Here is a 23,492-nt window from a genome sequence, read left to right on the forward strand (position 1 = left end):
CAGGGAGGACGGTTTAAGGCGCTAAACAGTGAGGGGAGGAGCCAGGGAGTTGAGAGAGGGAGAGAAGGGAGGTAGAGAGAAAAAGCAGACGGGCTGCTGAAAATGGAGAGCACACGGAGAAAGGTGATCGGAGATTATTCAAGAGCATGTCAAAATAGGAAGACCACAACAGTTACACTAAACTCAAAATAGGGAAGAACTCCACCGCATAGACCCTTTTAGAAGAAGGATCCAGCCTGCGAAAACAACATTTAGCTGTTTGATTTCAGCGCAAGATCAAGTCAGTAAAAGAGAGAAGGTGAGTGGCAAAGTGACTTCCGCTTTTACAATGGGAACAGTACAGTGTGGACACTTTGTAGCACACACTCGTGCACCTACTGTTTATTCTATGTTGGATAATTATGTAACATAATTTCGACATAAACAACGTGTCCTCCCTCACTGCACACAGAATCTGGGCAATTATACTCTGTAGCGCTGCGACACGATTCATTCGGTTACATTTGTTATTTACCAGCTAACTCTGCAGCTAGCTTGATTTGCATAATATCTGTCTTTCTGCTTGCCGTTTTTGACAGTCTTCATTCGAGAGTAACGTGGCTAGTTGAGCTTTTTAGGTCTGTGGTAGTCAAAATCACATGGGACCACACTAGCTGACAGACCTGACGAAGCAAGCAATACATTTCCCACACAGAATCAGGCGTGGATCTAGCTAACAAGCTTAGCTACACACATAGTGGACGTGGTTGGGGTCAGCTGTCTTTTCATTTAGTAAATCGTCAATGCTAGTCCGTATGCATAGCTATATCTAGTTTAAAGTAAAAATCAAGCATAAAGTAAAATCAAGCCCATTCGTGTGTCCAGGCAGTGCTCGCCATGCAGGTCGACCACAAATCTTTGTTTGTGTTCTGCTCGAGGAGGGAGGGAGGGAGCAGGGAGGGGGGCTAGCTAGACCTGTAGCCAACTCCAGCAAGCATGACTCCTGCAACCTGCTTACTTTAGAATTTTCAGTCCAGTAAGTACAGTCAGCGAGGATAGCAGTGGTGGCACTGTACAAAGCATGCTCCAGAACAGCCTTCTTACAAAAAAAGGCTGCAGTTAGACTGGTGTCTGCTGCTCTGCTCTTTGTACTCATTTTGATTTTCGGAGTAATGGAAATAAGTAATAATTGCTCTGACTGCCTGCTTTAGTAAGTACATTCTCTGTCCCCTCTCACCCCCAGCATCTCTCTCATATCTAACTGTCTATGCCTCTGAGGAATTCTTGGTACCAGCCTTTGAAGTTGACTTAAGATGGACTCCTTCCTGGAGGCAGGAACCAATTTGGCCCTTTTGTACCACAATACTTTGGAGCCAGGTTACACTGTGACACCTGCAGTCCACCAGCTGTGGGCCATTTGTGTTTCTGTGGGGACTCATTTGAGCGTGGCACAGCAGGGCAGACGGTCTGGCAGGTGTCCAGCCCATAGAGAATGATAGAGCCCTCTAGTGGCCAAAAGGCCATGTTAGCATGGGCAGCACCATTGAAGGCTTCCACTATTGTAATGTAGTCAACTGGGTGGAACTTTATTAGCTGAGCCCTCCTGGTGACCCTGTTGGAGTCATGTCATTAGGCACGATCAGACAATCTTGAAGAAGAAAATGTACTACTTCAAAATGGAACCTCAATGGCGCTGTCCAAGCTGTCACAAACACTATAATGGCACAGATACAAAGATGAGTCCTCTATCTATGTCTAGGGTCCAGCCATCCCCACTGCTTATATGCTGCTGCAGAGTCAGATAGTAGTAATATAGTGGGAGGCCTGTTCGAACTGTTCTGGAGACAGGTGTATTTTTAGCTCATAATGTTAAAGGTCATAACAGCGCCAGATAAAGCTGATCCTAACCCAGCAAATATTGCAGGGCTAGAATAAAAAGACAGACAGGCGTAGGATAGTCAATCTTTCTCAGATGCTTTGTCTGACTACCTGTCCATGGATGGGATGTAGGCTTAGATTTAACCCCATATCTCCACCTCTTCTGTACTGCTTTCTACTCCGTATAGGTTATCTGCTGATGTAATTTTCTGATGTAATTTTCTGATCCCCCCCATCCTTTTTTATGTGCCTTTGTCCATAACATTTCTACCCAAAGCTACATCCATCCTTTTTTTCATTCGGCTTCCTTCATTTTCTCTTTCTTGGGAGAATTTCAATTGCATACTCCTTACGTCCTCTCGCCTCCTTCTCAAAAACCCATTGGAGGAGAAGGGCAAAGGGTTGGGACCTCTGGGTTTTGTCATCCAGTGGCTTTTGAGAAGGTGAGGATGCGAGGAGTATGCAATTGAGATTCTCCCAATGTTTGATGTCACCTCCCTTTGAACTGACCTGAGTGTGTTCTTCCTGCTCATGCTCATTTGCATGATTGGAGCACCTGGCCCTGGCAGGATATAAGTCACATGCTGCAATCATGGCAGCCAGCTACAGGTGATGAGCAGATTGGGAACACAGACAATCAGTGTCAAACCTGACTGTGTCTGCCTATTCATTCAACAGATGTGCCTTTCTCTGCTTTGTGTTTCTTAATGGCGGGCGTTCAGGCTCCCTCTCTCAGGGCCTATATTAGGACTAATAGGCTTAGTGGGCCACTCCCTCCGGTTGAGACATGGGTCACAGACTGAGGCTAGGGTCCGTGCTAAAGGGAGAGTACACTCCAAAATCAAAAGTTGTTGATCTCCTTGAGCTAGGAAACACCCTCCTCATGTCAAGTTGGACAACAGTCTGATGGATTGAACTCAGAAAGCCCAATAGGAGGGGGTTTGAAGATAAATCTGTTTTGAGATGAGAGTTACAATTCTCAAGGCCAGAATTGAAGAGTTCAGACGGAGAATTAAAATGTAATAAGAAAGAGAGGATGAGGATTGTTTCATCATAATCACACCATCTGAGATGGAGGCACCCACAGGATATAGGCTGAGAGAGGGGAGAGCATCAAGTGTGAGAAAAATAAAATGTTCTAGAGTGTGTATTTTGAGGGTCAAAATGACAGACCAAGGAAGGTCAAATTTATATGGTAAGTAAGCATTGGTCACCACACTTTCCACACACACTGTTGTACTGTTCCTCTGGAGCGGGGCCTGATGTAAATCTCCCTGTATCGACCACTAATTACAATACAAGCCTAATTAGTGTACTGAAGTTGGCTGATCGATCACCTAAACACCTGATAACAAAGAGTGTGTGTATCTGTGTGGGGTGTGGGTTCTCTTACACGGACTGACTCATCGTCATAGATATGGCTACCTAAAACAGACTATTTTCCTCTCCCAGGTGTTTCTCAGTATGAGTCGAGATGGGCGGAGGAAGAGGGACAGGGATGACAACGGTTGGGCTTCCATGGTGAGTAACTTCCTGTTTCCGTTGCCATGGAGACCCATGAGCGTGGCATTGTCCGTTACATTGGCTCACTTTAGCTCAGTGGGATAATATGGTACTGCTAGTGCATAATGATTGTGCAAACAACTTAGGTTGATACCTGTGTGATTATGTATACTTATGACTGCTGATGAGAAAGGAGAGGCTAAGGATTTTATAGTGGTACTCTGTATATGTCATGCATGATAAGCCGGCCCAGGTTTTCCTCCTTAATTTGGCACTTCATTGACTTCGCCTGGAGCCCTGTTGCATGTATGACTATCAGTCTGCAGTGAGAATATCATGGTTTCTTGTTAGAACAAATTCTAAAATGTGTGTGTGTGTGTACCGGCGGCATGTAGCCTAGTGGTTAAGAGCGTTGGGCTAGCAACCGACCAGGTGAAAAATTTGTCTGTGCTCTTGAGCAAGGCACTTCACCTTAATTGTTCCTGTAAGTTGCTCTAGATATGAGCATCTGCTAAATGACTTTAAATGTAAAATGTGTGTGTAGGGTGGCTACATGGCTGCTAAGGTGTCCAAGCTGGATGAGCAGTTTAAGATGGACGCCCCCAGAGAGAAACAGAAAGATGGAGCCTGCTCTAGCATCTTCACTGGGGTGGCCATCTATGTCAACGGATACACAGGTGAGACACATGGCCATTAAGGCGTCAGCATGGTCTGGCTAGGTGACCCGAACGAGTGTGCTCGCATACTCCCTTAAAAGACCTTCGCTTGAAAAATGAGACAAAGCAGCAATAGTACTGTGTTCATCTTGAGATGCTGTAGCAAGCATACACTTCCTCAAAATAGTCCAAATTAATCTAAGATAAATCAAGAAATCTGTCATTTATTTTGATATTTTTGCAGAGATCTTAGTCGCACAATTTTACATCTAACTAAGATGTTTGGTGCAGTATTTCTCAAGTGGAAAAATAGGCCTCGTTTTCATGCACATCTCATTGATTGACAACAAACACTTAATTGAAGAATCCCTTCGGTTGACCAATCACCGTCAAAGGGGCGTAGACTTGGCTACCGACTTCAGCTTGCCTCGATAATTTTCTGTGTGCATGAACTGCCAGAAATAACCCTTCTGAAGATCAAAATAAACAAAAACGTCACAAAATGTCGTCATAATTTATACCCAAACTGTTCCTAACTGTCTGGGATGTTCCCATCCCATGCCCTCGCCTTTACACCTTACCCACCCTTCTCCCATTTGATTCTATCCTTATCCCTTCTATGGATACTAAATACAGTCCTTAATGCTTTAATGGAGCTAGTAACCCATTTATACTTTCTAAGCAATTTTACTTTGATTGCAATTATTTCTCTAGAAAGACTGGGCGGGTCTGTAACTGCAGTGTATGGACTTTGTGCGCGTGGACCGTACAATAGACGGGTTCAGTTGTTAGGTAAGCCATAGAAGGCTTTGTTGGGATTGCTGGGCGGTGGACACGTTCTACCTCTTTACTCTATTTTCCCACACAGCCTTTCCTTCTATCCCAATCTCTATCTTTCATTATTTTCTCTTTCCCCCTCTTATCTCCACTTTTCCATTTTTACCCCATTTCTTCTCTCATTCCTCTTTCCACCTTTCACTCTTTCCCCTCATTTAGCTTTTGTATTTGTCTGTCTTCTATCTCCTCTTTCTCTTCACCTACAGGAAATCTAAATTGGATATGTAAATGATTTCTAAGAATATCACAGGGGAGTACATGGAAATAATCTCCTCTCTCTACCTACTCATTCAAGGGTTTCTCTTTATTTTGACTATTTTCTACATGGTAGAGTAATAGCGAAGACATCAAAACAATGTAATCATGTAACCCAAAAGGTTGGGTGATAGTGGTGGCCAGGTCATCTTATGCAGCACTCCATCACTCTCCTTCTTGGTCAAATAGCCCTTACACAGCCTGGATGTCTATTGGGTCATTGTCCTGTTGAAAAACAAATGATAGTCCCACTAAGCGCAAACCAGATGGGATGGTGTATCGCTGCAGAATGCTGTGGTAGTCATCCTTATTAAGTGTGCATTGAATTCTAAATAAATCAGTGACAGTGTCACCATCAAAGCACCATCACACCACCACCTCCATGCTTCACGGTGGGAACCACACATGCGGAGATCATCTGTTCACCTACTCTGCGTCTCACAAAGACAAGGCGGTTGGAACCAAAAATATCAAATTTGGACTCATCAGACCAAAGGACAGATTTCCACCGGTCTAATGTCCATTGCTCGTGTTTATAAGCCCAAGCAAGTCTCTTCTTATTGGTGTCATTTAGTAGTGTTTTCTTTGCAGCAATTTGACAATGAAGGCCTGATTCATGCAGTCAGTTGATGTTGATGTGTCTGTTACTTGAACTCAGTGAAGCATTTATTTGGGCTGCAATTTCTGAGGCTGGTAACATCTCTTTCAAATCTTATTGGTCACATACACGTGTTTAGCAGATGTTATTGCGGGTGTAGCGAAATCCAACAGTGCAGTAATATCTAACAATTTCACAACAATGCACACATCTAAGTAAAGGAATGGAATTAAAAATATATAGACGAGCAATGTCAGAGGGGCATAGACTAAGATACAGTAGAATAGAATACAGTACATACATGAGATGAGTAATATTAAAGTGACTAGTGTTCCATTATTAAAGTGGCCAGTGATTTCAAGTCTATGTATATAGGGCAGCAGCCTCTAATGTGCAAATGATGGCTATTTAACAGTCTGATGACATTGAGATATAAGCTGTTTTTCAGTCTCTCGGTAACAGCTTTGATGCACCTCTACTGACATTGCATTCTGGATGATAGCGGGGTGAACAGGAAGTGGCTCGGGTGGTTGTTGTCCTTGATGATCTTTTTGTCCTTTCTGTGACATCGGGTGCTCTAAGTGTCCTAAAGGGCAGGTAGTTTGCTGCCGGTGATGCGTTGGAGAGCCCTGCGGTTGTGGGTGGTGCAGTTGCCGTACCAGGCGGTGATACAGCCTGACAGGATGCTCTCAATTGTGCATCTGTAAAAGTTTGTGCGGGTTTTAGGTGCCAAGACACATTTCTGTAGCCTCCTGAGGTTGAAGAGGCGCTGTTTTGCCTTCTTCACCACGCTGTCTGTGTGGGTGGACCATTTCAGATCGTCAGGGATGTGTACACAGAGGAACTTGAAGCTTTCCACCTTCTCCACAGCGGTCCCGTCGATGTGGATAGGGAGGTGCTCCCTCTGCTGTTTCCTGAAGACCACAATCACCTCCTTTGTTTTGTTGACGTTGAGAGAGGGAGGTTATTTTCCTGGCACCACACTCCCAGAGCCCTCACCTCCTCCCTGTAGACTGTCTCATCATTGTTGGTAATCAAGCCTACTACTGTGGTGTCGTCTGCAAACTTGATGATTGAGTTGGAGGAGTGCATGGCCACGCCATCATGGGTGAACAGGGAGTACAGGAGGGGGTGAAGCATGCACCCTTGTGGGGCCCCATGTGTTGAGGATCAACGATGTGGTGTTGTTTCCTACCTTCACCACTTGGGGGTGGCCCGTCAGGAGTCCAGGGCCCAGTTACACAAGGTGGGGTTCAGACCCAGGGCCTCAAGCTTAATGATGAGCTTGGAGGGTACTATGGTGTTGAATGCTGAGCTGTCGTCAATGAACAGCATTCTTACATAGGTATCTTTCTTGTCCAGATGGGATAGGGCAGTGTGCTGTGTGATGGCGATTGCATCGTCTGTGGATCTATTAGGACGATAAGCAAATTGAAATGGGTCTAGGGTGACAAGTAAGGTGGAGGTGACATGATCATTGACTAGTATCGCAAAGCACTACGGGGCGATAGTCATTTAGTTCAGTTATCTTTGCCTTCTTAGGTACAGGAACAATGGTGGCCATCTTGAAGTACAGGAACAATGGTGGCCATCTTGAAGCATGTGGGGACAGCAGACTGCAGCAGAGATAACTCTGGGTCTTCCCTTCCTGTGGCGGTCCTCATGAGAGCCAGTTTCATCATAGCGCTTGATGGTTTTTGCGACTGCACTTGAAGAAACTTTGAAAGTTCTTGAAATTTTGATAATTGACTGACCTTAAAGTAATGATGAACTGTCTTTTCTCTTTGCTTATTTAAGCTGTTCTTGCCATAATATGGACTTAGCCCTATTTGGTAAAAGACCATCTTCTGATTGGCTCAAACGCATTAAGAAGGAAAGAAATTCCACAAATGTACTTTTAGCAAGGCACACCTGTTAATTGAAATGCATTCCAGGTGACTACCTCGAAGCAGGTTGAGAGAATGCCAAGAGTGTGCAAAGTTGTCATCAAGGCAAAGGGTGACTACTTTGAAGAATCTCAAATACAAAATATATTTTAATTTGTTTAACACTTTTTGGGGGGGGGGGTACTACATGATTCCATATGTGTTATTCATAGTTTTGATGTCTTCACTGGTATTCTACAATGTAGAAAATAGTACAAATAAAGAAAAACCCTTGAATGAGTAGGTGTTTCCAAACTTTTGACTGGTACTAAATGTGTGTGTATGCTTTACCCTGCTCTTTGATGTCTGTTCCTGTTCTTCCTCTCTGGCTTTTGACTGTGTGTGTGAGCATAGGATTATAAAGAGTAGAATGTGGATATCAGTGCTCGTCCAATTCTTCTATTTATTATTTCTATACCTAGACCCCAGTGCAGACGAGCTGCGTAGGCTGATGATGCTGCATGGTGGTCAGTTTCACATGTACTATTCCCGCTCCAAGACAACCCACATAATCGCCACCAACCTGCCCAACAGCAAGATACAGGAGCTGAGGGACCAGAAGGTGGTCCGGCCGGAGTGGATCACTGACAGGTGGGTGTAGTGTTGTGTGTTGTGTAATGTAACCTACGTATAGTGTTTAATCCTTCCTCTTTCCCACCTTCAGTATCAAGGCTGGCCATCTCCTGTCCTACCTGCAGTACCAGCTCTATGCCAAGCAAAAAGGCCTGAGCTTCCCCAGTGTGTGTGTTCGCCAGGGCCAGGAGGCTGCAGGACCCAGCCACAGGCAAACCCAACCCAGCCACAGCCTCCCTGTACCCAGCCTCAATAACCTCATACCTGGCCTCAACAACCCAGCCCCCAGCCTAGGGAAGCCCCTATCTAGCCACCACACTCCTACATCCAGCCACAGTCATGTACACATAGACAATCTCCTCGACCAGCCCAACCAGTATAACCCGCTAGCTGGCGACCTCAACCCCAAGCCCAGCCACTCGCTCCCCCTCCCCAGTCACCTCAACCCCCAGCCCAGCCACTCGCTCCCCCTCCCCAGTCACCTCAACCCTCAGTCCAGACACTTTAGCCCAGGACACTGCTTTCTCAGCCCCTACTCCTCCAATCACCTCTACTCTGACCCAGGACACATCCCCCACCACCCACCCAGCCAAGGGCAGCCAAAGCCAGGCTGCATCCGGCCTCTTGCTCCAGCCGACACCCACTCACAGACCCCCGGTCCCGTCCCAGCTCACCCCAGCCATGAGCACTCTAAACCTGGGCACGCACAACCTCAGTCCAGCCTCTCCTTCTCCAACCACCTCCAGCACAGCTACCGGGATCTGGACTTCAGACTGTGAGTGTGTTTTGTGTATGTGTGTATTGATATATGTATATTGTTGCTGGCATAATAACATACAAAAGTAGGGTCCACATAAAGAACATTGGTTCCAAGTTGTGATTCTAAATTCCCACTTCTCTCTTTGTCCTATAGAAATGGATCATTACTGACCTATGACAAGACGAGGACCGCCCAAATAAACTGGGTGCAAGAGGGGGGCGGTGAGGACCCCTGTCCTGTCAGACCCACCAGAGGGGCAACGGACCCCCCTCTGACCAATGGTCACGCCCACCCTGTGAATGGTGCCTTAAAGCCTCTGGATCTCTCCCCCAACCCCACACGACCCACAGACACCCCCCTGAACCCTGACAGGAAGTCCACGGGGGGGTCTGGGTCCCTGCATCCTGCCAGCCCCCTATCCAACTCCCCTTTGAAATCTGACCCCCCCAAACTTCTCAACAGCCCCCCCAGGAACCTAACCCCTCCCCCTGTGTCTCACCACAGACACCACGAACAACTGGCCAATGAACAGAGACTCAAACCCCCGCCGCCCACCTATCAGGAGGCGACAGCTGCCTTGGCGTCCCGCCCCCTCATTCTCCCACCTCCGAAGCCCCGTCAATCAGATTCCCCTCCTGAGAAACCCCTCCCCCTTGATTACCCAAACCGCTCCCCTTCCCCTGTCCGTCTGAATGGCAGTCACCACAATGCCTTTACTCCTAACCCCGCCCCTCTTGAAACCAACAACTTATCAGCTATTCCCTCAAATCCCGCCCCTCCAGACAGTGACCACCAATCAGCACTGGCGAAGACAGGGGGGATCATCTCAGAGTTCTACTCCCACTCTCGTCTACATCACATCTCCACGTGGAGGAGTGAGTTCTCTGAGTATGTCAACACGCTGCAGAGCAGGAGGAGGTCCACAGGGGGCGCCACATTCCCCGGGAGAGACAGGCTCAAACGCCAGAGGAGAGAGGGTAAGGAAGAGGAGTGGTGTTTGGAAGGGATGGATTGGATTGGGTGGTCTCTGATGGCATGTGAATTCTGATTTCTCAGTCCAGTCATGTCTCTCTCTCTCTCTCAAATGTCAGTGGAAACATTCTGCATGTTGTTAATGTCGTCAGGGTTTAATGGAAGGGTGAGTCTGAGTGTGACGCGTTTTGCTAACCTTATTACAGGAGTAGCTGTGTGTACATTTACTTCTGTCTGTACATGTTAGTGTGTGTGTGTCTCTTATTCTGTGTATGTTACAAATCTGTCTCTCTCTTGATTTGTCTGTCTGTGTGTTTGTTGTTCAGGTTCGTCAGCTGCTCCTGGCCCTCAGTCCTGTATCCTGCATGTGGACATGGACTGTTTCTTTGTCTCTGTGGGGATCAGACACAGGCCCGACCTCAAAGGCATGCACGCTCACACACACACACAGGGCCGTGACGGTCATGGAATTTTGGATGACAGTTATTGGTCAGCCAAATGACCACAGTCACCGTAATAACTGTTTGAATAGCACAAAATATACAAACATACATACAGTTGAAGTCGGAAGTTTACATACACTTAGGTTGGAGTCATTAAAACACGTTTTTCAACCACTCCACAAATTTCTTGTTAACAAACCATAGTTTTGGCAAGTCTGTTAGGACATCTACTTTATGTATGACACAAGTAATCTTTCCAACAATTGTTTACAGACAGATTATTTCACTTATAATTCACTGTATAACAATTCCAGTGGGTCAGAAGTTTACATACACTAGGTTGACTGTGCCTTTAAACAGCTTGGAAAATTCCAGAAAATGATGTCATGGCTTTAGAAGCTTCTGATAGGCTAATTGACATAATTTGAGTCAATTGGAGTTGTACCTGTGGATGTATTTCAAGGCCTACCTTCAAACTCAGTGCCTCTTTGCTTGACATCATGGGGAAATCAAAAGAAATTAGCCAATTTCCAAATGCCTGAAGGTACCACGTTCCTCTGTACAAACAATAGTACGCAATTATAAACACCATGGGACCACGCAGCCGTCATACAGCTCAGGAAGGAGACGCGTTCTGTCTCCTAGAGATGAACGTACTTTGGTGCGAAAAGTGCAAATCAATCCCAGAACAGCAGCAAAGGACCTTGTGAAGATGCTGGAGGAAATGGGTACAAAAGTATCTATATCCACAGTAAAACAAGTCCTATATCGACATAACCTGAAAGGCCGCTCAGCAAGGAAGAATCCACTGCTCCAAAACTGCCATAAAAAAGCCAGACTACGGTTTGCAACTGCACATTGGGACAAAGATCGTACTTTTTGGAGAAATGTGCTCTGGTCTGATGAACCAAATAGAACTGTTTGGCCATATTGACCATCATTATGTTTGGAGGAAAAAGGGGGAGGCTTGCAAGCTGAAGAACACCATCCCAACCGTGAAGCACGGGGGTGGCAGCATCATGCTGTGGGGGTGCTTTGCTGCATGAGTGACTGGTGCACTTCACAAAATAGATGGCATCATGAGGAGGAAACTTATGTGGATATAATGAAGCAACATCTCAAGACATGTCAGGAAGTTAAAGCTTGGTCGCAAATGGGTCTTCCAAATGGACAATGACCCCAAGCATACTTTCAAAGTTGTGGCAAAATGGCTTAAGGACAACAAAGTCAAGGTATTGGAGTGGCCAACACAAAGCCCTGACCTCAATACCATAGAAAATGTGTGGGCAGAACTGAAAAAGCGTGTGCGAGCAAGGAGGCCTACAAACCTGACTGTTACACCAGCTCTGTCAGGAGTAATGGGCCAAATTCACCCAACTTATTGTGGGAAAATTGTGGAAGGGCTACCTGAAACGTTTCACCCAAGGTAAAAAATTTAAAGGCAATGCTACCAAATACTAATTGAGTACATGTAAACTTCTGACCCAATGTGAATGTGATGAAAGAAATAAAAGCTGAAATAAATCATTCTCTCTACTATTATTCTGACATTTCACATTCTTAAAATAAAGTGGTGATCCTAACTAATCTAAAACAGGGAATTTTTACTAGGATTAAATGTCATAAATTGTGAAAGCTGAGTTTTTAAATGTATTTGGCTATGGTGTATGTAAACTTCCAACTTCAATATATATATCACACACACACACACTACCGTTCAAAAGTTTGGGGTCACTTAGAAATGTCATTGTTTTCCATGGAAACCTACATGAAATGAGTTGCAAAATGAATAGGAAATAGTCAAGATGTTGACAAGGTTATAAATAATGATTTTTAATTGAAATAATAATGAGTCCTTCAAACTTTGCTTTCGTCAAAGAATCCTCCATTTTCAGCAATTACAGCCTTGCAGACCTTTGGTATTCTAGTTGTCAATTTGTTGAGGTAATCTGAAGAGATTTCACCCCATGCTTTCTGAAGCACCTCCCACAAGTTGGATTGGCTTGATGGGCACTTCTTATGTACCATATGGTCAAGCTGCTCCCACAACAGCTCAATAGGGTTGAGATCTGGTGACTGTGCTGGTCACTCCATCAAAGACAGAATACCAGCTGACTGCTTCTTCCCTAAATAGTTAATGCATAGTTTGGAGCTGTGCTTTGGGTCATTGTCCTGTTGTAGGAGGAAATTGGCTCCAATTAAGCGCCGTCCACAGTGTATGGCATGGCGTTGCAAAATGGAGTGATAGCCTTCCTTCTTCAAGATCCCTTTTACCCTGTACAAATCTCCAAATTTACCAGCACCAAAGCACCCCCAGACCATCACATTGCCTCCACCATGCTTGACAGATGGTGTCAAGCACTCCTCCAGCATGTTTTAATTTTTTCTGCATCTCATGAATGTTCTTTGTGATCCGAACACCTTAAACTTAGATTTGTCTGTCCATAACACTTTTTTCCAATCTTCCTCTGTCCAGTGTCTGTGTTATTTTTCCCATCTTAATCTTTTTTTTACTTTTTTGCCAATCAGATTACTATTTAATGAAGCTGCTAGTTGAGGACTTGTGAGGTGTATGTTTCTCAAACTAAACACTAATGTACTCTTGCTCAGTTGTGCACCGGGGCCTCCCACTCCTCTTTCTATTCTGGTTAGAGCTAGTTTGCGCTGTTCTGTGAAGGGAGTAGTATACCGCAGTTTACGAGATCTTCAGTTTCTTGGCAATTTCTCGCATGGAATACCCTTAATTTCTCAGAACAAGAATAGACTGACGAGTTTCAGAATTAAGTTATTTGTTTCTGGCCATTTTGAGCCTGTAATTGAACCCACAAATGCTGATGCTCCAGATACTCCAGATACTAAAGAAGGCCAGTTTTATTTCTTCTGAATGAAAGAACAACAGTTTTCAGCTGTGCTAACATAATTTCAAAAGGGTTTTCTAATGATCAATTAGCCTTTTAAAATGATAAACTTGGATTAGATAACCATATGTACATACTACCTCAATCAGCCCGACTAACCGGTGTCTGTATGCAGCCTCACTACTTTCATAGCCTCGCTACTGTTATTTTTCACTGCCTTTTTACTGTTTATTTCTTTACTTACCTGTTGTTCACCTAATACCTTTTTTTGCACTATTGGTTAGAGCCTGTAAGTAAGCATTTCACTGTAAGGTCTACACCTGTTGTATTTTGCGCACATGACAGACTTTGATTTGATAGCTAACACAATGTGCCATTGTAACACAGGAGGGATAGTTGCTGATAATGTAGATATTCCATAAAAAATTTGCCATTTCCAGCTACAATAGTCATTTACAACATTAACAATGTCTACAATGTATTTATGATCAATTTGATGTCATTTTAAATGGAAAAAAATGTGTTTTTCTTTCAAAAACAAGGACATTTCTAAGTGACCCCAAACTTTTGAATGGTAGTGTATTCACCCAACAGACTCCTCTTTCCCGCATCTCTGGCGCCATTTATATTAAGCGAGCCTACCCGAAGAGTCTCCATAAGAATTGGGAGAAAAGCCCATATATATATATATATATATATATGCAATAATGCCTGAGGAGATGTGGCCAATATACCACGGCTAAGGGCTGTTCTTAGCTGTGGTATTTTGGCCATGTCTCACAAACCCCCAAGGTGCCTTATTACTATTATAAACTGGTTACCAATGTAATTAGAGCATTAAAAATAAATGTTTTGTCATACCTTTGTAATACGGTCTGATATACCACGGTTTTCAGCCAGTCAGCATTCAGGGCTAGAACCCACCCAGTTTATATATCTCAGTACCAGTCAAAAGTTTAGACACACCTACTCATTCCAGGGTTTTTCTTTATTTTTACTGTTTTCTACATTGTATAATAATAGTGAAGACATCTAAACCTATGAAATAACACATATGGAAACATGTAGTAACCAAAAAAGTGCCTTGATGACAGCTTTGCACACTTTTAGCAAAAAATGGATACTGAAGAATCTAAAATATCAAATATGTTTTGTTTAACACTTTTTTTGGTTACTACATGATTCCATATATGTTATTTAATAGTTTTGATGAGAGAAAAGTATTCAGACAATTTGATATGAGACTCAAAACTGAGCTCAGGTGCATCCTGTTTCCATTGATCATCCTTGAGATGTTTCTACAACTTGGAGTCCACCTGTGGTAAATTCAATTGATTGGACATGATTTGAAAAGGCACACACCTGTCTATATCAGCATTGTCAACTGTGGGACCAAAAAAAAAAATCACGCCATGAGGTCGAATTAATTGTCTGTAGAGCTCCGAGACAGGATTGTGTCGAGGCACAGATCTGGGGAAGAGGGCCAAAATTTATATTCAGCATTGAAGGTCCCCAAGAACACAGTGGCCTCCACCTCCATTATTTTTTTTCTTAAGAGTTATGACAGTTATTTTATTTTCATGCTGACCTTCATGCATAACCGTCGGTTATACGGTAATTGTACCACCTACGGGCGCACACACATTCTCATGTATTTGTATGTCTCAAATCTAGTTCTTAACTGGCCAGTGCCCACTAACCGCCGATCTCCTCCCCCCCCAGGGAAGCCAGTAGCTGTGACCAGTAACCGTGGTCCAGGCAGAGTGGCCCAGAGGCCTGGTGTTGACCGCCAGCTGGAGCTGCAGTACTACCAGAGGAAATACTCCCATGCAGGTGTCTCGGAGAGGAAGGATGGGGACCTGGAGGAAATTACCTCGGCCGAGAGTCACGTCTCCCACGGCAATGGCGTCGACCTGGACACAACTTGCCTCTCTATGGCTGAGATTGCCTCCTGTAGCTACGAGGCCAGGTAACTCTCTATCTCTCTACACTCTCACACCCATACTCACTCAGGGTTGGGCTCAATTCAGAATTGAATTGTGAATGCCTTGTTGAATTTTGAAATGAAGTAGTAAACATGATACACCATTGTTTGAATTAAAGGAAATATAATTTAATTCTGTGAAATTCAAATTCTTCTATTTTATATTAGGTGTAGTCTATACAAATTAACATATTGTAGATAAAACATCAATCATGTCATTATATACATGCATATAAAATAATGTTGAAACAATTTGATTTTCATGACACTTTTTTTTATTTTTATGAATGATCAAGGAAAAAACCTGTGTGCAAATACTCAATTTATATACAATTATTTTAATTTAGTTCAATATGGGGAAAATGCTACATTTCCCAGAATGCATTAGTTTAACCCTCAAATTGACCCTAAGGCCGTCAAAAAGAAGCCAAACAAATGAAATGGTTGGTGGAAATATAATTGGCTGTTCTAAGTACTAAGTTTAAAATAGTATATTAACATTGTTTCCAGAGAAAAGGGATATATTCTTTGGTATCTGGAAGTGTGCCTATCTAATGTCCTCTGTGCATTCCTGATGGGTCAGAAGTGCTTTCCAACGAGGCCAGGTTCCATACACACCCTCTACCCTATAGTAATCTGGTCTCCTTTCTTTTTTTTTCTTCCGTCAGGCAGGCAGGAGTGAGGAATGGGATGTTTTTTGGCCAGGCCAAACAGCTCTGTCCTTCCCTGCAGTCTGTCCCTTATGACTTCCAGGCTTACAAGGAGGTGGCACTTGCTATGTACGAGACCCTCGCCAGGTACGGATGCAGGGATTTACAGATCCTCCCATCTCTTTTTCTCTCACCTCCCTCATCTGCTGTTAGTCATGACCTCTGACTATTCTGATTCCTTTGTTACTTGTTAGGATCGTAGCACAATCATCTGATAAACAACCAATTTATTTAACCCCCCCCCCCCCCCCCCCCCGTAGTTATACTCACAACATTGAGGCTCTGAGTTGTGACGAGGCGTTGGTGGATTGCTCTGCCCTGCTGGCTGAGTTGGGTGCTACACCTGAAGAGCTAGCCAGCGCCATCCGGACAGATGTCAGGGAGAGGACTGGGTGCACTGCCTCGGTGGGCATGGGTGAGTGGTGCCACGCCTTCCTCTACCACCCCTGGGTAACGTTCTGTAGGCACAACGGGAGGAAACATTTGCAAACGGAGCGGGCACTACTACCTAGGTTGTGTTTATTATGCACCAAATGGCAGAAAACAGACTGAAATAGCCCCTCACTGTTATCTGGGCTTGTCCAATAAGAAATGCTCCTTTTCATTTTCCACTTCAAAGTGTTTTGCTACAGTGTGCCTGTGCTCTACTGAATGCAACCCTGAACTTCTAGGGGACCAAGGGGAGTTGACTGCCATTGTTAAGCATAGTTTCCCTCTCACTCAGTCACACTTGTGACCTGTCACCTCTGACCTCTCCAGGGTCCAACATCCTGCTGGCGAGGATGGCGACCCGGAAGGCCAAGCCGGACGGACAGTACCTCCTGAGGTCAGAGGAAGTGGACGACTTCATCAGGGACCACACGGTCACTAGCCTGCCAGGTGAGGACACTACAGCACCACCTGGTGGACACTGCAACTGATCATCTTTCTGGTGGTGCATTTCACCACCTCTACCCATCCCTCTTCCCTTCACCAATCTCAGGTGTGGGCCGTTCTATGGGCGCAAAGCTGGCGTCTCTGGGTGTGAGGTCGTGTGGGGACCTGCAGCAGGTGTCTCTACAGCAACTGCAGAAGGAGTTTGGCCCTCGCACCGGGCAGACCCTCTTCAGGTTCTGCCGAGGTCTGGACGACCGGCCCGTACGCAGCGAGAAGGAGAGGAAGTCTGTCTCGGCCGAGATGAACTACAACATCCGCTTCACACAGGTAAGGACCAGATTTGGTTTACAGTGGTTAGAGCTTGTTTGATTTGGTCCGCTCTACACAGGTCATAACTGGTTTATGCTGGTCAGAACCAAGGCTTATTCAAGAAGGCGGAACACTCGTTCAGAATGGAATATTTTGTGTAGAACCGATGTTCTTCAACTGCTCAAGGTGCTTTTCTGTTACTTCCTTCTGTCGTTCTCTAAATTCTCCATATTCTCTCTCACCAGGTGGACGAGGCGGAGTCGTTCCTGACCAACCTGTCCATGGAGGTGGAGAAGCGTCTTCAGGGGGCGGGGCTCAGGGGTCGCAGACTGACCCTAAAGGTCATGGTGCGTAAGGTGGGGGCCCCGGTGGAGCCATCCAAATATGGTGGTCACGGCATCTGTGACAATCTGGCCAGGTGAGAGAGCAATGGACAGGGTTACACACTGAGGGGACATAATTCACTTACCTCTTTCCTTATCCATTTCTGTCCTTCTCTTCTCTCTCCCTCTGTCCCCTCCCTACTCAGGTCAGTGACCCTGGCCCAGTCGACAGACAGTGGTCAGCTGATAGCCAGTGAGGTCATCAAGCTGTTCCACGCAATGAGGCTGGAGGTGCAGGACCTGAGGGGGGTGGGCCTTCAGGTGCAGCTCCTTGATGGGGCCCATTCAGCCCCCCATGACCCCTCCGGCCCTAAAACACGCTCCATCAGAGACATGCTTCTGGCCCAGCGGCCCCCCGCCATACACAACCACACAGGTGTGTGTGTGTGAGATCTTGTTAGTGATTACCTCAAGAAGCCATACATCAACCTCTGCTCTCTCTCTTCAGATTCGCTAGCTGATGCTCCTGTTGCTGACTCAACCACCAATCAGGGGAAGAGTTCCTCTGCCACAGTCCCACCCCCCTTCTCCACTCTCCGCCCTCCTTCGCCTGCTGATCCAATCCCAGGGACAAGTAAAGAAGAGCCGCTGCCCTCTACACGCACACCTAACCATGTTCGGACGCGCCTCAACCTCAGCATCGAGGTCCCCTCTCCTTCACAGGTTCTCCACTCCTAGTTCACCAGTACATTGCTGTCAATGAAAATCCATTGGGTTGGCTATGTTTTTGATGCATCGTTTTCGGCAGTTCGAAAGCGCCCTTACGTGTTTCTGTGTGTCAGGTGGACAGGTCAGTGTTGGACGCCTTGCCTGCAGAATTGAGAGAACAGGTGGAGCGCTCCTGGACCCACAGAGAGACAGAGAGATCCCACAACGGGTCACACCACCGCCCCTCTAGCCCTCACCCCTCTTCCCTTCTTTCTTCCCCCTCCTCTCCTCCTCCCCCCGCTGCCCTTCCTGTAGGAACACTGGTGCTTCAGATCCCCAACCAGCCTGGACAGCCTGGCTCCACGGGCATCATACTGGAACTGCCTGACTTTTCCCAGGTACACACACAAACATTCTCATTAACGCCAATACCCCCATTACAAACAAATATATTCCATCTCTCTGTCTCTCTGTAGGTTGACCCGGAGGTGTTTGCGGCGCTCCCCAGAGAGCTCCAGGAGGAACTGCGTTCAGCGTACGGCCGCAGAGAGACCGCCCAGGCCCAAGGGATCATCATGGGTAAGACCAGAGATGTAGAGCAGAATACAGTATATTCATACAATACACTGGAAAGAACCGTAGACGTTCGACTAATGATCAAATTCAACCCTCTTTGCATTACCCCCTTATTTCTCCATCTCCTTTCCTCGCCTCCTTTGTTCTCCCTCCTCTCTCAACCCCTCTGTAGCAGAGCAGAGGAACCCCCTGTTGCAGCTGAAGCAGGTTGGAGCGGGTCGGGTGAAGAGGCGCTACAAGAAGAAAAACGCCAACTCCAGCCCCACTAAGAAAGGCCCCTCCCCTCTAAAGAGGCCCCACCCACCAGGAAACAGCCCCGCCAAAGCCCTACAGCACCCGCTCAGACCGAGGGACCTATCCAACGGCCTCAAGGTGAGCCCCTAGACACTTATCCAAAGTCAGTTTGAATTTTTTTCCTGAATGGATTTGTACTGATGCTTAATGATTGGCCTGAACTGACCCTCAACCAGCTGGAGAATGGACCTTCCACATCCTCCCTAAAGCAGGATGTCCCAGAGACTCTGTCTGAGTTCACCCCTCGCCCTGAACCCACCCTGGCTGGAGCCTGTGATTTCACGGACATCCGAACACTACTCAGAGAATGGGTCACTACCATCACAGGTACAGAAGGGGGAGTGGGTCGGTCAGTACCATCTCAGGTACAGAAGGGGGAGTGGGTCGGTCAGTACCATCTCAGGTACAGAAGGGGGAGTGGGTCGGTCAGTACCATCTCAGGTACAGAAGGGGGAGTGGGTCGGTCAGTACCATCTCAGGTACAGAAGGGGGAGTGGGTCGGTCAGTACCATCTCTAGGAATTAGGGTACGTTTGCTGTCATACAGTAGTAGTTGTGTTTTTGACTGTTGATGTGGTTGTGTGTGAAAATCCAAGTCTTTGTCCTTTCCCCCCACCCTTAGAACCCATGGAGGAGGACATTCTGCAGGTGGTCAAGTACTGCACTGATCTGATCGAGGACAAAGACCTGGAGAAACTTGACCTGGTCATCAAGTACATGAAGAGGTACGGTCCACTCATGGTTTAACTCTTCCCCTCTAGACAGTCACGGACCACTGGGCCAAGCTTAGTACTTTTCAGTTTCCTCCTCTGTTCCCATTCATTTATTTTCACGTATCCTATGTGATTGCAGGTTGATGCAGCAGTCTGTGGAGTCTGTGTGGAGCATGGCCTTTGACTTCATCCTGGACAACGTGCAGGTGGTGGTACAGCAGACCTACGGCAGCACTCTGAAGATCACATAGGAGAGGACACGGCAGGCTCTAGCCGAGTCTCATATCACACCCTATTCCCCATATAGTGCATTGGTCAAAAGTAGTGCACTAGTATGTGGGGGATAGGATGCCATTTGAGATCCAGTTTTGCTCCTCCACACACTCTGCATCAGTGCTCTGTTTGTTGTACCACTGCTACATCATCAAACTATTACATTATAATCCTGACGGGAGGAGCTGTGTTCTAATCTTGTGACATCACAGTGAAAGAGTTCTGTGATATCAGCTCAGCAAGCTCCATAGAATTAGTAACAATAGGATCTATATGACAAGCTCTCGCTCACTGACCTGCATTCTATTTCGACTTCATTATGACACGTTGTCAGCAGAACACAGCACAGGAATCAGCTGCACTACACTTCAGCAGCCTGAATATCAACTTGGCCCGACACGCACTGTCCAACCGTCCATGGGCAGGGGGGGGGGGGGGGGGGGGGCAGGAACACTCCTCCTGTAGCCACTGTTGGTCAGGACCCACTGAATCTCATGAGTGATGGCTGACTCGACCATTAGGTGTGTGAATGTGCCAAATATCACAGTCTGATGCCTGGAGATGGTGGCCATGGAATCTCCTTGCCTTCTCGACGGTCTACTCTGCCTCCCCTCCCTTCCCCCCCTATTCTGTGACATCCAGGGTTTGGAGGCAGAAAGAAGGAAACCATAGACATCCACTTTTCCTGGCTCTGTTTCTTTTCTCTCTCTGCTTTTCACCAGTCGTTCTGTTACTCTAAGCTCTGCCACCATAGCCTCCGAAGTATCTGCAAACTGACATGGTAGCAAAAAGATGCAAAACATCCTGTTTGGGAGATTGTCTTTAAAAAGCAAGCAATTTTTTTGTACCTTTCCTCTGCAAAAAAGTGCCGAACCTTGTTATGGCATGTAAATGGTGTTTTCAACACCTCTTGTTAAGTTTCAAAAGAAAAAAACATGTTTCTATATAGACATTCTTATGTTTTCTCTTGTATTGGTTACAAGTAGTGTGTTATTAACTGTTGTTAGTTCTCTCTTTTGCTCTTTCATCGTGGGTGTGTGTGTTTTGACAGGATGGAAACCAAAATTTGGCCAAAGCGCTTATGTTACTTTTTTTATGCAACCTCTATAGGTTGACACAGAATTGCAATGGTGTGAAGTGGCTTCCTCTCCTTCAACTACACTGATGAGAAAATATAGGAGAAAGCAATATTATATCGCTTTGGATAACTATGACGTGCAGATGGTGAGGAGAGGAAGCCATTTTAGGCTATTGTGAGGCACCCACTCTCCTTGTGAGCTGTCAATACTCTGTGACATCAAATTAAATAATACTTGCTTATGACCTCACAACAATGTCACACCTTTTTGTGACATTGCAGAATTAAATGTTCTCTTATTGTGACATCGCGGGATACAAATGTTCAAGAGAACACACATTTGTTGCAAAAAAAGAACTGACAGTTTTCTCTCATTGTGACATCAGCAGAGTGGATGACATGGTGGTTTTGAAATGGTTTCTACTGTACCTGATCCATGAACATATTACGGTGAGTATGCTGGGGAAATGAATGTAGTTCTAAACACAGGAGACAGACAGACAACCCTTTGATTCTGAGTTTATTTCCTTAGAATGTGTATGCTGTGGTCTCTGAGTGAATGTATAATACTCACTTTTCCTCTCATCTGCCCTAACTCTACAAAAGGGAAGGGCCAGAAGGAATTATCTCATTGGTCAGTGTACCTGTCTATCACGACTGACCCGTGCCTGAAGACCTGAAGCTGTGACATCATTTGTATGTTTTCTAAGAACTTGATAATAAACTTGGAACTTGTAAAAAATGTATTTTAATTTGGAGTTGGTGTTGTGATCCTTTGAAAAGGATGATTAAACAAGGTAAAAGTAAATGTGTCATCCTCACAAATGATGCAGCGCTCCCCTTGGGCCAATCAGTGTAATTTTGTAAATGACAGCTCTAAGGCAAGACTCATTCAACCAAGTTTTGTCAAAATGGGGCCACTGGTGTCTGAGAATGTGTGTGTGACTAAGATGCATACAGTTGATTTCTATAGTGCCCCCCTTGGGCTAATCAGTGTACTTTTGTAAATATTGATGGATCTCTATGGCAAGACGCATCATTCACCCAAGTTTTGTCAAAATCGGGTCAGTGGTGTCTGAGATGGCGCGGATTAGCCAGACTCCAATCCCTGAGCATGTGTGCCAAATTTCGTCACTCGAGTCAAACAGATCAGGCGATATAAATGTGCATGTTATAGCGCCACCATGAGGCTGATATGAATGTCCTTGCATATGTTGAGTCTTGACAATGTTTGCTACATGTGTACCAAGTTTAGTTAAAATATGGATATCCTCGACTGATTTATATGCATTTGTGTGTCGGACCACAACCACGTAAATATGAATTGGTCAATAGTGGCAATGTTTTAGTTACTAGTTTGGAAAATATTGTATTGAAATCATTTTGTCCATACCCTTACAAAAAAAGATTGCCGTTTTGAAACTGCAGTAACTGCAGTCGACTGGGATTTTGGACGCAATAACTGCAGAGTACTCTGGCGATTTTAGCATGTAAATCTTGGTGGGGCTAAAAAAATATTGATGTTTGATTCAAGCCGGCAAATCCACCACACATTAATTGGAATATAACGGTGACAAATGGTGCCCACAAACTGTTAGGGCCTACATAAAGCTGTCCCATCACCTTACCACCACTACACATGGCAATCAGTGGAGCCTTGTCTGGCAGCGAAACAGTTAATTCAGCCTCATTTACTGCCTTTAAAAAAAACAAAGCTGATATGGCTGACTTGCTTAAACAAATGTGTTTTTTATTGACAATTGAGATGTACAAACTATGGCATAAGTGGATGACGAGCGGATAAGAGGCAATCCGTATTTTCGATTTAAGACAATGAGCTAGCTTGGACGGCTAGGAGGTAAGACAATCACTAATGCGACGGCTAGGAGGTATCATTTCTTTAGTGAATAAGAGTTCAAAGTTCATACCAATTTGCCATACTTTAAACTCATGCTATATTCTGGCTGGTATAGTCGAAATTCATCCTTCCGGCGTGTAGGTCGTCACCTTCACATTGAAATTCGATGCCAATTTTGTTAGGTTTTTGCTGTGGTTGGCTTAGTTCTGTAGGTGGTCTTTGTCCTTTCAACGTGGGGATGGTAAGTCCTCATGTCTTTGGAACAGGAAGTTACATTTTCGTAAACGGGTTGATATAGTGGTGAAAGAAGGGCGTGTTTCATAGTTTACAACCCATGTCTGTTCACTTGGGCCTCTGAGTGAGCAGAGTGGTGTTCTTCTGACCGTTCTCTCATTAAGAAGCTAAAAATTACATTTAATCTTTTCACAAATAGTTTCACATTTAAACATTTAAATTGCACAACAATTCCATGTGAATCTGATAACTAGAATGTGTAGATTTTCTAAGATACAGTTTATGTCGTCCTATCATCAGTAATCATGTCTCAGACGCCA

At 45.2% G+C, this 23,492-nt stretch overlaps 1 protein-coding gene across 2 annotated transcripts; it reads left to right on the forward strand.

The window, feature by feature from the left end:
- The first annotated feature begins 19 nt into the window (after nt 1–19).
- On the forward strand, nt 20–21,832 carry rev1 (REV1 DNA directed polymerase). Of its 2 annotated transcripts, XR_008753603.1 has the most exons (22): nt 20–298; nt 3,310–3,378; nt 3,905–4,037; nt 8,054–8,222; nt 8,296–8,979; nt 9,118–9,941; nt 10,263–10,361; nt 14,960–15,206; nt 15,890–16,018; nt 16,192–16,346; nt 16,691–16,810; nt 16,914–17,134; nt 17,362–17,534; nt 17,646–17,875; nt 17,948–18,162; nt 18,282–18,545; nt 18,624–18,726; nt 18,896–19,095; nt 19,194–19,344; nt 19,639–19,741; nt 19,869–21,530; nt 21,687–21,832. XR_008753603.1 is itself a non-coding variant. In XM_055871616.1 (21 exons), exons 2-21 carry the CDS (start codon nt 3,322–3,324, stop codon nt 19,978–19,980), a joined length of 4,389 nt encoding a protein of 1,462 aa, XP_055727591.1. In that variant the 5' UTR covers nt 20–298; nt 3,310–3,321; the 3' UTR covers nt 19,981–21,832. The 2 variants fall into 2 exon arrangements, 1 of the variants encoding a protein (XP_055727591.1); XM_055871616.1 differs by having other exon boundaries at nt 19,869–21,832.
- Nucleotides 21,833–23,492: the final 1,660 nt, after the last annotated feature.

The sequence above is a fragment of the Salvelinus fontinalis genome, chromosome 19 (assembly GCF_029448725.1).
Source record: "Salvelinus fontinalis isolate EN_2023a chromosome 19, ASM2944872v1, whole genome shotgun sequence".
Classification (NCBI taxonomy): domain Eukaryota; kingdom Metazoa; phylum Chordata; class Actinopteri; order Salmoniformes; family Salmonidae; genus Salvelinus; species Salvelinus fontinalis.